At 45.0% G+C, this 13,719-nt stretch overlaps 10 protein-coding genes across 10 annotated transcripts; 7 read left to right on the top strand and 3 right to left on the bottom strand.

Moving 5' to 3' along the window:
* Positions 1-96: 96 nt before the first annotated feature.
* Positions 97-651, top strand: KL928_002664 (uncharacterized protein; the record flags this gene model as incomplete). Its single annotated transcript, XM_043203165.1, has 1 exon — positions 97-651. One exon carries the CDS (start codon positions 97-99, stop codon positions 649-651), a length of 555 nt encoding a protein of 184 aa, XP_043059818.1.
* A 195-nt stretch (positions 652-846) lies between these two features.
* KL928_002663 (uncharacterized protein) lies at positions 847-2,220 on the top strand (the record flags this gene model as incomplete). The annotated part of the gene is made up of 1 exon (XM_043203164.1): positions 847-2,220. One exon carries the CDS (start codon positions 847-849, stop codon positions 2,218-2,220), a length of 1,374 nt encoding a protein of 457 aa, XP_043059817.1.
* A 269-nt stretch (positions 2,221-2,489) lies between these two features.
* KL928_002662 (uncharacterized protein) lies at positions 2,490-4,544 on the top strand (the record flags this gene model as incomplete). The annotated part of the gene is made up of 1 exon (XM_043203163.1): positions 2,490-4,544. The coding sequence occupies one exon, from the start codon at positions 2,490-2,492 to the stop codon at positions 4,542-4,544; it is 2,055 nt and encodes a 684-aa protein (XP_043059816.1).
* A 74-nt stretch (positions 4,545-4,618) lies between these two features.
* KL928_002661 (uncharacterized protein) lies at positions 4,619-5,506 on the top strand (the record flags this gene model as incomplete). The annotated part of the gene is made up of 1 exon (XM_043203162.1): positions 4,619-5,506. The coding sequence occupies one exon, from the start codon at positions 4,619-4,621 to the stop codon at positions 5,504-5,506; it is 888 nt and encodes a 295-aa protein (XP_043059815.1).
* A 6-nt stretch (positions 5,507-5,512) lies between these two features.
* On the bottom strand, positions 5,513-6,460 carry KL928_002660 (uncharacterized protein; the record flags this gene model as incomplete). The annotated part of the gene is made up of 1 exon (XM_043203161.1): positions 5,513-6,460. One exon carries the CDS (start codon positions 6,458-6,460, stop codon positions 5,513-5,515), a length of 948 nt encoding a protein of 315 aa, XP_043059814.1.
* Positions 6,461-6,549: 89 nt separating this feature from the next.
* KL928_002659 (uncharacterized protein) lies at positions 6,550-8,163 on the top strand (the record flags this gene model as incomplete). The annotated part of the gene is made up of 1 exon (XM_043203159.1): positions 6,550-8,163. The coding sequence occupies one exon, from the start codon at positions 6,550-6,552 to the stop codon at positions 8,161-8,163; it is 1,614 nt and encodes a 537-aa protein (XP_043059813.1).
* Positions 8,164-8,194: 31 nt separating this feature from the next.
* Positions 8,195-8,686, bottom strand: KL928_002658 (uncharacterized protein; the record flags this gene model as incomplete). The annotated part of the gene is made up of 1 exon (XM_043203158.1): positions 8,195-8,686. The coding sequence occupies one exon, from the start codon at positions 8,684-8,686 to the stop codon at positions 8,195-8,197; it is 492 nt and encodes a 163-aa protein (XP_043059812.1).
* Positions 8,687-8,871: 185 nt separating this feature from the next.
* On the top strand, positions 8,872-11,445 carry KL928_002657 (uncharacterized protein; the record flags this gene model as incomplete). Its single annotated transcript, XM_043203157.1, has 1 exon — positions 8,872-11,445. One exon carries the CDS (start codon positions 8,872-8,874, stop codon positions 11,443-11,445), a length of 2,574 nt encoding a protein of 857 aa, XP_043059811.1.
* Positions 11,446-11,520: 75 nt separating this feature from the next.
* On the top strand, positions 11,521-12,399 carry KL928_002656 (uncharacterized protein; the record flags this gene model as incomplete). The annotated part of the gene is made up of 1 exon (XM_043203156.1): positions 11,521-12,399. One exon carries the CDS (start codon positions 11,521-11,523, stop codon positions 12,397-12,399), a length of 879 nt encoding a protein of 292 aa, XP_043059810.1.
* Positions 12,400-12,444: 45 nt separating this feature from the next.
* KL928_002655 (uncharacterized protein) lies at positions 12,445-13,053 on the bottom strand (the record flags this gene model as incomplete). The annotated part of the gene is made up of 1 exon (XM_043203155.1): positions 12,445-13,053. The coding sequence occupies one exon, from the start codon at positions 13,051-13,053 to the stop codon at positions 12,445-12,447; it is 609 nt and encodes a 202-aa protein (XP_043059809.1).
* Positions 13,054-13,719: the final 666 nt, after the last annotated feature.

Here is a 13,719-nt window from a genome sequence, read left to right as displayed (position 1 = left end):
GGGCTCTTCCAGCATAACAATAGTTTCTCGGTGCAACATTGGCTTTGTTGTGGTGTAGGGAGGAGAAAAATATTCAGTGATTAAAATTGTCAGGACATGGATGATATAGACGCAGTGAAGAAACTCCTGGCTTCGCTCAACCATGGAGTGGAAGACCTTGAAACCAAGCTCAAATCTGGAATGCTAGCCAAGAGCTTGCTAAATCATGTTCAGGGTGCCAAAACTCCGCTCGAAAAAGTCGACCTATACAATAATTATGCCTACGTGATCGCTTCTCTCTACTTTGTGCTGTTGAAAACTAGCGGCGAGAATAAGAAGAATGAACATCCCATAATGCAAGAGCTCAATCGTGTGAAGCTTTATATTGAGCGAGCGAAAAAAGCGGTTACCAAAGAAGAGAATACAGAGGAGTTCAAACGCAAAGTTGCAGAGGCCGCAGAGCGGCACGTGCGAAATCAACTTGGCGAGAAGATAGAGCCAGCTGTGAGCAAGGTGCACTTTGAGGGCAAGCACACGAAGTTTGGAGACAAAGAAGGCAGCGAGACTGAAAAACCAACGAAGAAGCGCAAAACAGACTCTGACGACTCGAAAGATCTGAAGAAGTCCAAGACGAAGAACAAAAAGTCAAAGGCGACCACGAGCAAGAAATGAACCTGCCCTTTCATTCATCGTCATTCGTCTTTCACGTAAATATATAGTTTAACCGGGTAATTGGAAATTTCATCAAACTTACTTAATCCGTGGACTTCCTGTTGCGGCAAGATATAGGCTTTCAAGTGAGCAGCAAGAAATAATAAATATTTGGCTTACAAGTGACACTCTATTCGCTCTCTGTGATACTTGGTGATGTTCCAATATTGTAGAGATCTTGTGTCGAGACACAAGAAAAAGCTCCTGTTTGGCACGGGAGTGATCGCGGTTTCTTACGCGGTCAGCTCGTACGTGAGCAACAAGCTGGCGGAGTTGCAAGAACGATTAAAGGAGGAGAATTTTGCCAAAGAGCAAATTAAAAGGCGTTTCAAACAGACGCAGAACGACTGTTACATGACGTTCCTGTCTCTGCTCCCCGTTTTAACAGAGCCGATCTACGAGGCACTAAAGGTGGAGGATATAACAAGAGAATTGCAGAACAAGCGATTTGAAAGACAAAAGGCGAAGAATCTTCCTGTTGGAAACACAACTGATCCAGCTTTGTCGACTGTCCTCAGCGACGATTTCTCGGTACACAATGAAAGGGAGACACCCATGCATACCGGCATACCACAGACCAAGTCAAAGACACAACTGTGGAACGAGCTTCGGAATCAAAGCATTACGCGTTTCTTAACGCTTCTCTATTGCGAATCATTGCTTATCGTGTTCCTGCATTTGCAGCTGAACATTCTCTCAAGACGCTCGTATTTGGAAACCGCGATCAAGCTGGCGTCCAAGACGAAAGGAATCAAACTAGAGAACGAGTCCAATGAGGATTTGGACTCTGCAAGCCTTTTCCTCGACAACGACGAGGAACTTGCCACAGGCTCTAGCGGACAGGACGAGAATCTTGCTGAGCAAGCCTTCTTGTCCTACAGTTGGTGGCTTTTGAACAAAGGATGGATTGACATCAAAAACAAGGTGGAGTCCAGCGTCGAAGACATCTTTGGAGATATCAACCCTCGACAAGAACTCTCGATCGACGAGTTTGCGACTCTCATCAACAAGACACAGCAGATAATTGACAAAGAAATATACGCGGAAAAAGAAAGCGAGCCATTGACGGAGCCAGAGGCTTCAAGCTCAGCTGTAATCACATCTCTACTCCCGCCGGCAAACATGGAGTTTTTCTTGTTGCAGCAAACCAATGACATGGAGTTTCTTACGAATTTCAACAACAACATAAAGAACTCGGAAAACGTTAGCAAGCTGCTAAACGAATTGAAGGGATATCTGATGAATGACCAGGTCAGCGCGATCATCAGTCTTTTGGTTACTGTGGGGATCTCAAAGGTTCTGGATAACATCGTTGTGAACCTCATGAACAAACAAAAAAACCCAGATCACGAGGAACAGGTGCTTACCGAGATACCCAAGGTGAAGCTGGCTTCGTTATTGGCATCTATCACAAAACAGTCCAACCAGCTAACGAACAACTCTCTCGATAATGAAATCCTGTACACTCTCAACAATCTACAAGAGCTAGACGACCTGAGTGCTAGTGTCTACTCTAATTTCGATGCTTGATGATTGGCAGCATATATATTGATTAGGTAAACCTACAAAATCCCAACGAAGGTACTTTATCGGTTTTAAATCACGCGACTTTGGGTTAAAACTTATATATCGCGTACCTTGTCGACTGGCAATAGAGTGTACCTTCTGACGGATTCAACGACTACGTCTCGAGCTAATTTGCCTAAATTGGACATAAGTTCCTTATTTTTATTTTCTGGTGCTGAACTCAAAGCTGGTCAAATAAAAAAAAAGCCATTCTTTCCTAAACTCTTCATCAGATGGCACTTGACACATTGGACCTCGGGGTTTTGGTTGCTATAGTCTTGGCTATTGGTATCTACTACACCAAAGGCTCTCTCTGGGGAAAATCAGATGGCGAAGACGTGTCTGTGCCACGCGGATCTTCAAGGGATTTAATTGAGGTTCTGTCCACTAACAACAAAAAAGCCCTGGTCTTATTTGCCTCCCAGACAGGTACAGCAGAGGACTACAGCCACAAGTTCGCGAAAGAGTTCCAGTCTAGGTTCTCCATCCCAACAATGTGCGGCGATCTGGCCGATTACGACTATGAAAATTTAAACGAGATCTTTACGAGCGTTGACGGATTCCAGCTTGTCATTTTTTTCACCGCCACCTATGGAGAAGGTGAGCCTCCTGACAATGCTGTGGAGTTCTTCGACTATTTGGAAAATGAGTGCGAGGACTTGTCCAACTTGAAGTTCTCGTGCTTCGGTCTTGGAAACTCGACTTACGAGTTCTACAATGCAATGGGAAAAAAAACTGTTTCTACTCTGACTGAAAAAGGTGCTACTCTTGTCGGTGAGCTGGGTCTTGGTGATGATGGAAGAGGAACCATGGATGAGGATTACATGGCGTGGAAGGACGGTCTCTTCGACATCTTGAAAGACCAGCTGAGTCTCGAGGAACATGAATTGGTGTATGAGCCCCAGATCAAGATCGAGGAGAGCGTTCTTACCGTTGACTCTCCAGAGGTTTCCTTGGGAGAACCAGATGCTAAATATATCAATCCATCTCAAGAGGAAGCGCAATCCCTGAATGAAGGACCATTTGATCACACCCATCCATACTTGGCTCCGATCACTGTCAGTAGGGAACTTTTCAATTCTGATAGCAGACATTGTATTCATGCTGAGTTTGACATCTCTGATTCGACCCTGAAGTACACCACTGGTGACCACTTAGCGATTTGGCCTTCTAACTCCAACGAACATGTGTTCAACTTCCTGGATATTCTTGGCCTCTACGAGAAAAAAGACGTTGTCATCGATATTAAGTCATTGGACCCAACTGTTCACCCTCATCTGATTTCTCCAAGTACTTATGAAGCTGTTGTCAGACACTACTTGGAAATTTCAGGTCCCGTCTCTCGTCAGTTCGTGGGCTCAGTCGCTCAGTTTGCTCCTACCGAGCAAGCTAAGGCACATGCAAGCAAACTCGGAAAAGACAAGGAGCTATTCCATGAAGAGGTGACGAGCAAGTTTCTCAACATTGCTGACCTTTTGCGTGTTTTGAGTGACGGAGTCAAATGGACCTCAGTTCCGTTTGCTTTCATTATAGAGTCCGTTGCTCATCTACAGCCAAGGTACTACTCTATTTCGTCTTCGTCCCTGAGTGACAAGCAGGCTATTCATGTCACTGCAGTTGTTGAGCAGGAGAAGTACCCGAACGTTGATCACATCGTTACTGGTGTGGCTACCAACTTGCTTCTCAACATCCAGCTAGCCCAGAACAAAGTGTCTGACGTCAAGCCTGTGGTGACATATGACCTTGCAGGCCCGAGACAAAAGTTTGCTCCATTCAAGTTACCTGTGCATGTGAGAAGATCTACATTCAAGCTCCCATCCAATCCAGCCACTCCGATTATTTGTATTGGTCCAGGAACTGGTGTGGCTCCTTTCAGAGGCTTTATTAGAGAAAGGGTTGCCCAAGCTGCTAATGACATCGGTGTTGGTAAAACATTGCTCTTCTTCGGCTGCAGAAACTCCACTGAGGACTTCCTCTACAAAGACGAGTTTGTTGAGTATTCGAAGAAACTTGGCGAAAAGTTTGAGTTGGTGACTGCCTTTTCCAGAGAAACCGCAGAAAAAGTTTACGTTCAACACAAAATGCTGGAAAGAGCCACGGAAATTAGCGAACTTCTTGACGACGGTGCATTCTTTTATGTTTGTGGTGACGCTGCCAGAATGGCTAGGGACGTTCAGACTGTACTAGTCAGAATCATGATGTCTGAGCGCAAGGTGACTGAGTCGATTGCCACAGGCATGGTGAAAAACTTGAGGGTTCTAAATAGATATCAGGAAGACGTGTGGTGAAATAGAAAATATAAATCAAAAAGGATCAAGATTGAAAAAACAAAAAAAAATTTAAAAGTAAAAAAAATATCAAGATGTCTTCCTCGACTGAAAAGCTCAAGTCGATCAAGAATAAGCAGAAGCGACAACAGTTGTTTGCAAAACTCAAAGATGAACAGAATAAAAAGAAACACAAGATAAGAGCAGCCAGAGCGAGGGAGGAGCTACAGAATCCAGAGCTGAAGGCCAAACGGCTGGCTGAGAATGTGCCGAATACTATCGAAAACATGAGAGTCTACGATGAGACTGTTAACACCGAGTTAGAGGGCGAAGACGACTTCGCCGAGTACTTCACAAACAGGGATAAAGAACCTAAGATCTTGATGACCACTAGTCCGCACGCAAAGAAAGCAGCATACAAATTTGCATCTACGTTAATGGAGATAATTCCAAACTCATCTTTTGTCAAAAGAAAGAGGGAGTATTCTATGAAAGACATGAGCGAGTATTGTTCCAACAGAGATTTCACCCATCTTATCGTCATCAATGAGGATAAAAAAGTGGTGAATGGTATAACCTTCATTCATCTGCCTCAAGGTCCAACATTCTATTTTTCGATCTCGTCTCTCAGAGACAGAAAGCAAATTGCTGGTCATGGAAACTCCACAGAGCATATCCCTGAACTCATTTTGAATAATTTCACAACGCGATTGGGCCAGACGGTGGGCCGGCTCTTCCAGTCGCTGCTTCCGCACAAGCCAGAGATTCAAGGACGTCAAGTGATCACGCTGCACAACCAAAGAGATTATATTTTCTTCAGAATGCATAGATACGTGTTCAGGAACGAGGAGAAGGTGGGGTTGCAGGAACTTGGACCCCAGTTCACCATGAAGCTTCGCAGAGTCCAACGTGGAATTAAGGAGGAGATTGACTGGGAGCATCGTCCAGACATGGACAAGGAGAAGAAGAAATTCTATCTTTGAAACCGTTCATGCTCCTTTTTCAATCTTTTCAAACTGCGCCCTTGCGACCTTGATGTTCTCAAGAACCAGATTTTCGTCATCTACCTGGTGTCCCGTGAATGTTGATTTCGGGTTGTCCATAATAATCATAATGTATATGTTTGAGGTGAGCACATCCAAATAGATAGAGGAGTTACGACCATGAAGAACAAGGTTATTGAAGTTCGTTCTTATCTTGTTCACGCTCTGTTTGTAAGTCTTGATAATGTTGGAAATCTTCTCGAATCTTTTTGGATCCAGTTCATCAGAGCCAACATTGAATTTATTAGTGGAAGATATCACTAGAAATGTCGTTTTTTCAAAAAGAATCATCTCTCTGGCGTTGAGTATTGAGTTGAACTTACTCAGAAGTTGTTCGTAAAGCGAGATGTTTGGAATCAGCGAGCAGACAATTTGGGACCAAGCTTTGTATAGACTTTCATCCCAGATAGATGTTGCAAAGCCTTTAATCTTAAATTTGTAATTATCCCAAGCGACGTGGTGCAACTTGTTGAACATGATCTCGAAAAGTTCCTGTTTCTTGTTGATTTGAATCAAGTCCATCTTATGGACAAGAATAAATATCTTGACTCCTGGCGAGAACTTGTGGAGGTTATCTAGCACACGCTTGAATATTTCTATGTCTTTCTGGACTTCCTTGCTCTCCACGTCGAAGACATGGATCAAAACCTCGCACTTTTTGAATATATTGCTGGATGAATTGGAATTCTGGGTGTCTGAGTCGTTGTTGAGAAAGTTTTCCATGAATACGTCTTGTCCACCGCAATCCCAAAGGTTGAGAGTCATGTTATTGAGAAAGCGTAGATTCGAGTGTTCAACGTCAATTGTAGCTCCCAAACGTCTTGTATCAAATGCAGAGTAGTTCGAAAAAATGATGGACCGCATAGACGACTTACCAGAGCCGGAGCGGCCCATCAAAAGGAGTTTCTTACCAGACGACATAAAGAGCGAGATACTTTAATAACAAAAAGTTAAAAAAAAAAATAGGTGAGGTTCGTATAACCATGTGTGGCATCTTGTGGCATTTTCAGAGACGTATAGACAACCGAGCGACGGGTCAGAATGAACAGTGGGAACTACATGATTCGCTTTTTGAACAAATGGTGCCACTCGTGTGTTCCAGAGGGTTGGATAGTTTTCAATATTTCAAAAAGGAGATCGACCAAGGCACAATCACGGAGTTCTCCTCGGTGTTGTCAATTAGGGCACCTCTGACGCCCCAACCTATGGTCAGGGGAAACTTCTCCTTGCAATATAACGGAGAGCTTTACAATCAGGAGATCGAATATAATGATCTAGAATTTATCTATCAAACTTTGGTGAGATCAGATTTTGACGTGGTATCGACTATAGGCCAGCTTGACGGCGAATTCTCTTATTGCATCACTAATACAGACACTAAGAAGGTTTTCTTCGGCAAAGATGTATTGGGAAGAAAAAGTCTAGGTTATATGCTTGATAAGAACCAATTGTACATTAGCAGCTGCCCTCCTGCCACGACACGAGACACCTGGTTCGAGTGTGCCTGTGCAACGGTATATGAATTCGACATGAAGACTGGAAAGTTGGTAACGATCGACTTCAGATCCAGCAAAGATCTTCCTAGCCCCGATATTGTTCAACAGACAGACAAGCCCCTGGACTTGTTGAGACTGCACGAAATTTTGGCATCGAGCGTGAAAAAACGTTTGAGAACTATCTCTCCAACACATAAGTCAAGCTCTTCTGTGGCATTATTATTCAGTGGGGGACTCGACTGCACTTTGCTTGCAGCTTTAGCAGCTGAAGAACTTGGACCCGACACAACGATCGACTTGCTAAACGTCTCTTTTTGCAACCCACGCTCCAACACCAAACCAGCTGACACGCCAGACAGAGTTCTTGCGATACGAAGCTGGAAAGGTTTGCATCGAATTTATCCTAGGGTCAATTTTCAGCTGGTGGAAGTTGACGTGCCATATGAGGAATATTTGGAACACAAGTCCAAGGTGATCCAGCTGATTTATCCTAACGACACAGAGATGGATTTATCTATTGCCATCGCTTTCTATTTTGCCGCACGAGGTATCGGCAATCGTGTACTTCCAAACGGAACCAGGGAGCCATACGAAAGTACGTGCAGAGTTTTACTAAGCGGCTTGGGAGCAGATGAGCTGTTTGGAGGATATACTCGTCATGAGCGAATCTTCACGAACCTCTCAAACCAAATAAAACGAGAAGTTTCTGGAAAGCCCTCAAAAGATACCAGAGAGTATGACTGGAACACATTGATCCAACGTCTGATTGAAGAGCTGCAGCTTGACTTATCCAATTTGCATACCAGGAATCTTTCGCGAGACGACAAAGTGATTTCCTGCTGGTCCAAAGAAGTCCGCTACCCATTTCTGGATAAAAGATTAGTGGAATTTGCAACCAGAGAAGTAAGATGCGAGGACAAGCTGCGAATGGATAGAACAAATGGCGAGATCATACGAAAGTTTGCATTGAGAGAACTTGCTCGTCATCTAGGGTTGGGATTTGTTGAACAGGAACCAAAACGGGCCATCCAGTTCGGGTCCCGAAGTGCTAAAATAGATCCTGGGACCGGGAAGGTGAAAGGAACGGATAGACTAGTGTAAATAGACCAGTGCTTGATTTGAGCCAAAGAAGCTATTCCTCGTCCGAGGGACCGTCATCGACCTCCTCCTGTTCATCTTGTTGCACGTTTGCTGCATATTCGGCCCCGTCAAGAGTCATTCTTATATCCTCGTTGGCGTCGCCCAGCAATTGGGCTGGTTTAAGGCCATCCTTGTTGCGAACCGTCGGGTCGGCACCAACTTCGAGAAGATTCTCTATAAGAAATTTGGCGTATTCGGGCTCCTCGAAACTATAGTGGACGGCATAATGCAAGGGAGTCTCACCACTAATTGGATGCTTTGGATCGACGTCAATACCCTCAATGTCCAGAAGCTTATCAAGTACTTCGTAGCATCCGTACTTACAACAAAGATGCAATGGCGTATTGCCTGTGGCGTCCTTAGAGGAGTTTACGAGTGCTGCAATGTCCTCCGGATGAGCTTCTGCCACAGAAGCTAGCAATTCCACATTGTTTCGTCTGGAGGCTTCTATGATTTGTTCTTGAGGGGAGGCTCCGGACCACATTATTTTTAACGAACAAAAAATGAAGTCGATTTGATTCATGGATTTCATAAGCATCCTGCTTTGCCACATGTCCAAAACAGGTAATTTCCCCAGCCACTAGTGCGCGCTTAAAAATTTTCCTGTCAGTGTGAGCTGGGTGTAAGTGTATAATATGACTGAAAATTTTTAAATTTGCAACCTTTTCAATGATTAGAACTGTAGGCAGCCTGAGGAACCAGCTGGCGAGATACGCTCTCAAACGAGGCGTGCAACGTCCTGCCATTGTCAGTTCAGTCAAGGTTTCTTCTAAGACTCCATTCACGATTAGATGCTATTCTACTAGATCTACTGTGATTCAATTATTGAACAACATTGGCTCCAAAAGAGAGGTTGAACAGTATCTCAAATATTTCACCTCTGTGTCTCAACAGCAGTTTGCTGTCATTAAGGTCGGAGGAGCCATCATTACGCAACAGCTGCCTGAGCTCGCCTCCTGTCTAGCATTCCTGTATCACGTGGGGTTGTATCCAATTGTCTTGCACGGAACAGGACCCCAAATCAACGAGATCTTGGAGAGCGAGGGAATTGAGCCTGATTACATCGATGGAATCCGGATTACGGACGAACGGACCATGGCAGTTGTTAGAAAGTGCTTCCTTGAACAGAACCTCAAATTGGTGACCGCTTTGGAAAAAATGGGCGTCCATGCCAGACCGATTACTGCAGGTGTTTTCCAGGCAGACTATTTGGACAAGGAGAAATACCAGCTTGTTGGAAACATCACTGGTGTCAACAAGGCGCCAATCGAGGCATCTATCCAGGCTGGTGCTCTGCCTATCCTCACGTCATTAGCAGAGACTCCGTCCGGACAGATCCTCAATGTCAATGCTGACGTTGCTGCTGGAGAGGTTGCCAGAGTGTTTGAGCCTCTGAAGATCGTCTATTTGAATGAAAAGGGAGGAATCATTAACGGAAACACCGGAGAGAAGGTGTCTGTAATCAATTTGGACGAGGAGTACGAGGATCTATTGAAACAAAGCTGGGTGAAGTACGGAACCAAGTTGAAGATAAAGGAGATCAGAGATTTGCTGATGCACTTGCCCCGTTCGTCTTCCGTTGCCATCATCGACGTGAACGACCTGCAAAAGGAGCTCTTCACCGATTCTGGAGCAGGAACTCTCATTAGAAGGGGATACAAGCTGTTCACCAGAAGCTCGCTTGATGATTTCCAGCAGCCAGACTTACTCAGGGCTGCCCTCAATAGAGACCCAGAAATCTCATCCGGCTCTACTTCGGTGGCTTCTTACCTGAAGTCTCTCGAGTCCAGCCAGTTCAAGGCATATGGTGACGAGCCGCTCGATGTCCTTGCCATTGTGAAAGAGGACTCTACAGGTGTTCCAAAACTGGACAAGTTTCTTGCCTCTAAGGCCGGCTGGCTCAACAACGTGACCGACAACATCTTCACCGCAGTGAAAAAAGACTACCCTGCTCTCCAGTGGACTGTGCAGGAAGACGATCCAAATACCGCATGGTTTTTTGCCAAGGCTGACGGATCTTTCTCCAAGAACGGCCAGATTCTATTCTGGTACGGTGTCGATAGTATCGAGAAGGTGAGTACTTTGGTCGAGAACTTTGCCAACCAAGTGTCGGCGAAACAGAGCGGAGTTTTCAAGACCGGCTCCCAGACTAGAAGCTTCAGCAGCCAAAGACGGATTCCTAAAGGGCAATTCAGTAGACAATTCAAGAGGGGACTGGCTACATCGTCTAACCCAAACCCACCACTGAAAAAAGGCACCAACACCTCCAAGGCCCGCGTGGCGTTGATTGGAGCTAGAGGATTCACCGGACAAAATCTGATTTCAATGATCGACAAGCACCCTTATTTGGAGCTGAGCCACGTTTCTTCTAGAGAGTTGCAGGGCCAGAAGCTTAAAGGCTACAACAAAAAGGAGATCGTGTACGAAAATCTTCAGATCGAGGACATCAAGAAAATGGAGGCTAATAACGAAGTCGATGTTTGGGTGATGGCATTGCCCAACGGAGTGTGCAAGCCGTTTGTCGACGCAATTGACAGCACCTCTTCGGGAAAATCCATCATTATCGACCTCTCTGCCGATTTCAGATTCGACACTACCGGCGAGTGGGTCTACGGATTGCCAGAGCTTAACGATAGACAGAAGATTTCGAGCGCTCGCAAGATCTCTAATCCTGGATGCTACGCCACTGCCGCACAGGTTGCCATCAGCCCACTGGTGGAGTACTGTTCTGGCATTCCATCTGTTTTTGGAGTCTCTGGCTACTCGGGAGCAGGAACGAAACCATCGCCAAAGAATGATATCAATGTGTTGAGAGACAACCTGATTCCGTATTCTCTGACTGACCACATTCACGAGCGGGAGATCTCTTCTCAATTGGGACTGCCTGTGGCCTTCATGCCTCATGTTGCCCAGTGGTTCCAGGGAATCTCAGAGACGATCTCTATTCCATTGAAAAAGCCACTGACTTCGCGAGATGTTAGGAACATTTACCAGGACAGATATCAGGGTGAGCAGCTCATTACTATCAGCGGTGAGGCTCCATATGTGAAAGACATTAGCGGCAAACATGGCGTGGTGATCGGTGCCTTTGCCGTGAATGCTAAGCAAGACCGTGTGGTTGTGGTTGCCACCATTGACAATCTCCTCAAGGGAGCCTCGACTCAATGCTTGCAAAACATTAACCTGGCCATGAAATACGACGAGTATGCAGGAATTCCAGACGATCTGGTGATCCGTGGGTAGATATTTAAATTACTGAATAAATAAGATACCTATAGATGCGTAAAAAATCTAGTGAAAAATATTTAACTAGAAATAATGTTGCGTGCGTTGACTCGTCAATTTAGCGCGCTTCGTTCGTGTTCAGCGGAGTCTCAACGAGAAGGTGTTCGTCTTAGAAGTCTTGGTGGCACAGCTAAAGATCAGGACACTTTGAAGCTCGTGTTTGAGAAATCTCGAGAAGTGAATCCAAAAGGGTTTGTCAAACTCATCCGTAAGGGTGAAAACCTCGGAGTGATGAGCCTGCGGACTGCATTGGCCCAGATTGATCTTTCCAAGGAGGGATTCCTGTTTATGGGGTCCGTGAGAGACCAAAAGTTTGGAGACGTTGGGCTTTTGAAGGTGGCTTCTCCACAGAAGGCACGCAAACAGCTTTCTAAGCATTTACAGCAACAAAAGACACAGCACTTCCAAGAGGAGAATCCACGGCTTATCGCCAAACAGCAAAAACAAGAAAGTAGACAGAGAGAACCCGACGTCAAAATGGTCAGAGTTTCTTGGCAGATCACTCCGCACGATCTTACAAGCCAAAAGCGACACGAAGTCGAGACGCAAGTCAAGAAGGGTGAGCGAATCCGTATTGTCATTGACGACAAGGACAATTTCGACGCTGACGTCAGAGTGACAGGAGATGAGAGATCTCTGACAGAGTTGGAAGCCACCAAGAGAGGCAAAATTGAGAGTTTCCTGGACCAATTACTTGAAGAGCTTGGGGTAGAGTTCCATAAAGAGGGCGAGATCTACGATAAAGTGTCTTACGACGTAAAACCACAAGAACGGAAGAGCGAACTTTCTCCGGAGGAAAAAAAGCGCTTGAAGCAATTGAAAAAGCAGGAAAAACAGGAGAAGTTGCGCCAGCGCACAGAGGAGAAACGCAAGAAGGCACAGGAGGAACTCAAGATCCTAACAGTGGATTGAAAGAAGCAAAATACAAAAATCCATATATTCCCTATACCCTGAGGCCTATGCGACCACCTTCATATTATTTATCTCAAGGATGTATCTTTGCTCCTTGAATTTCTGCGAAGCCTGGTGGCTTTTGATGTATTTCCAGCCTAGCAACTTGTGGCATTGGTGGCATTTGATATCACAAACGGTGTATAAACCGGAGGTCATCTCTCGCACCTCGGGCTCGCCAAGAACGACATTGACCACGCTGTTGATGAGCAAAGCATCTCCGGTCTTGCCTGTATATTGATCACTGATGATCTGGTTGGATGAAGATAAATGAGTTAAACATTGCCCGCACCCATACGTGATTGCTATACCATTCTTGTTATATTTGGAAGTCTTTCGGAAGAGCGGCTTTGACCTTGACAAGCTGGAGGAAGCAGCCATGAATCGTGGGGAGTGCGAATAAAGAAACCTTGTGGTGGGACCGCGGGCATAGAAAACAGGAAATCGGGATCCAGTGTCGCAATCATCATCATCGTCCTCTACTTCAGAGGATCCATACCCGAGCCCGTCATAGCACGGATGCGCACAGAATACTTGTTTGGAATGGATTGGATGATCAGGAAAGTCGTTGTCAACACCATCTGGGTCCAGACATTGAGAATATCGAAGACCCATGCTGGTTACAGAATAGACACACTTTTGAAATTGCACCTAATTTAGTTAATTATCTTCTTATCTGCAGCCCTTTGAAGGAGAGCCACAAGAAGACATCCTTGCACCACGTTCAAAAGGGATACTAGTTTTTTTCCTTCGGAATACAAGATATTTTTGCAGTTGCGATTGGCTGAATGGAAAGGACGATATAGCCGAGCAGCCGTGAGTCAGGGCCGAGCGCTCATTGAGGTGGCGAAGGTCATCGTTGCGAAAGCTAAAACCATGTCCTCCATGCATGGCACCATTTTTGAAAATTACGTAATATCTGATACGAGGCTAGCCTGCGGTAGCGGATACGGATAATCCGCATGTGCCAAATGCGAGCGGCAGGCGAGAAAAAAATATTCTTTGACAAAAAAGTAACTTGTATATACGAGCATCTAGGCAAATTGATTGCACATAGCCAAATACTATATCTATTAAACGAAAATAGTATATTACAGTTACGGCCGATTTGCTGGAGTAAATAAAATTTTTCAGCATTTTTTTCAGACATATTTGAGCAGTGCTTTGGCTTCCAAAAAATAAAGCAAAGCAATTTATCGGTGCAGACCCATTTGCACAGACAGCTTGATAGGAGAAACATTTTATCCACTTTCAACTAGTCCTTTGCCAGATCTGATATAA

The sequence above is a fragment of the Ogataea angusta genome (genome assembly GCF_019207475.1).
Source record: "Ogataea angusta isolate 61-244 chromosome Unknown 61-244_NODE_5_length_850226_cov_91.758892, whole genome shotgun sequence".
NCBI classification, from domain to species: Eukaryota; Fungi; Ascomycota; class Pichiomycetes; order Pichiales; family Pichiaceae; genus Ogataea; species Ogataea angusta.
This window is presented reverse-complemented; position numbering and strand designations above follow the sequence as displayed.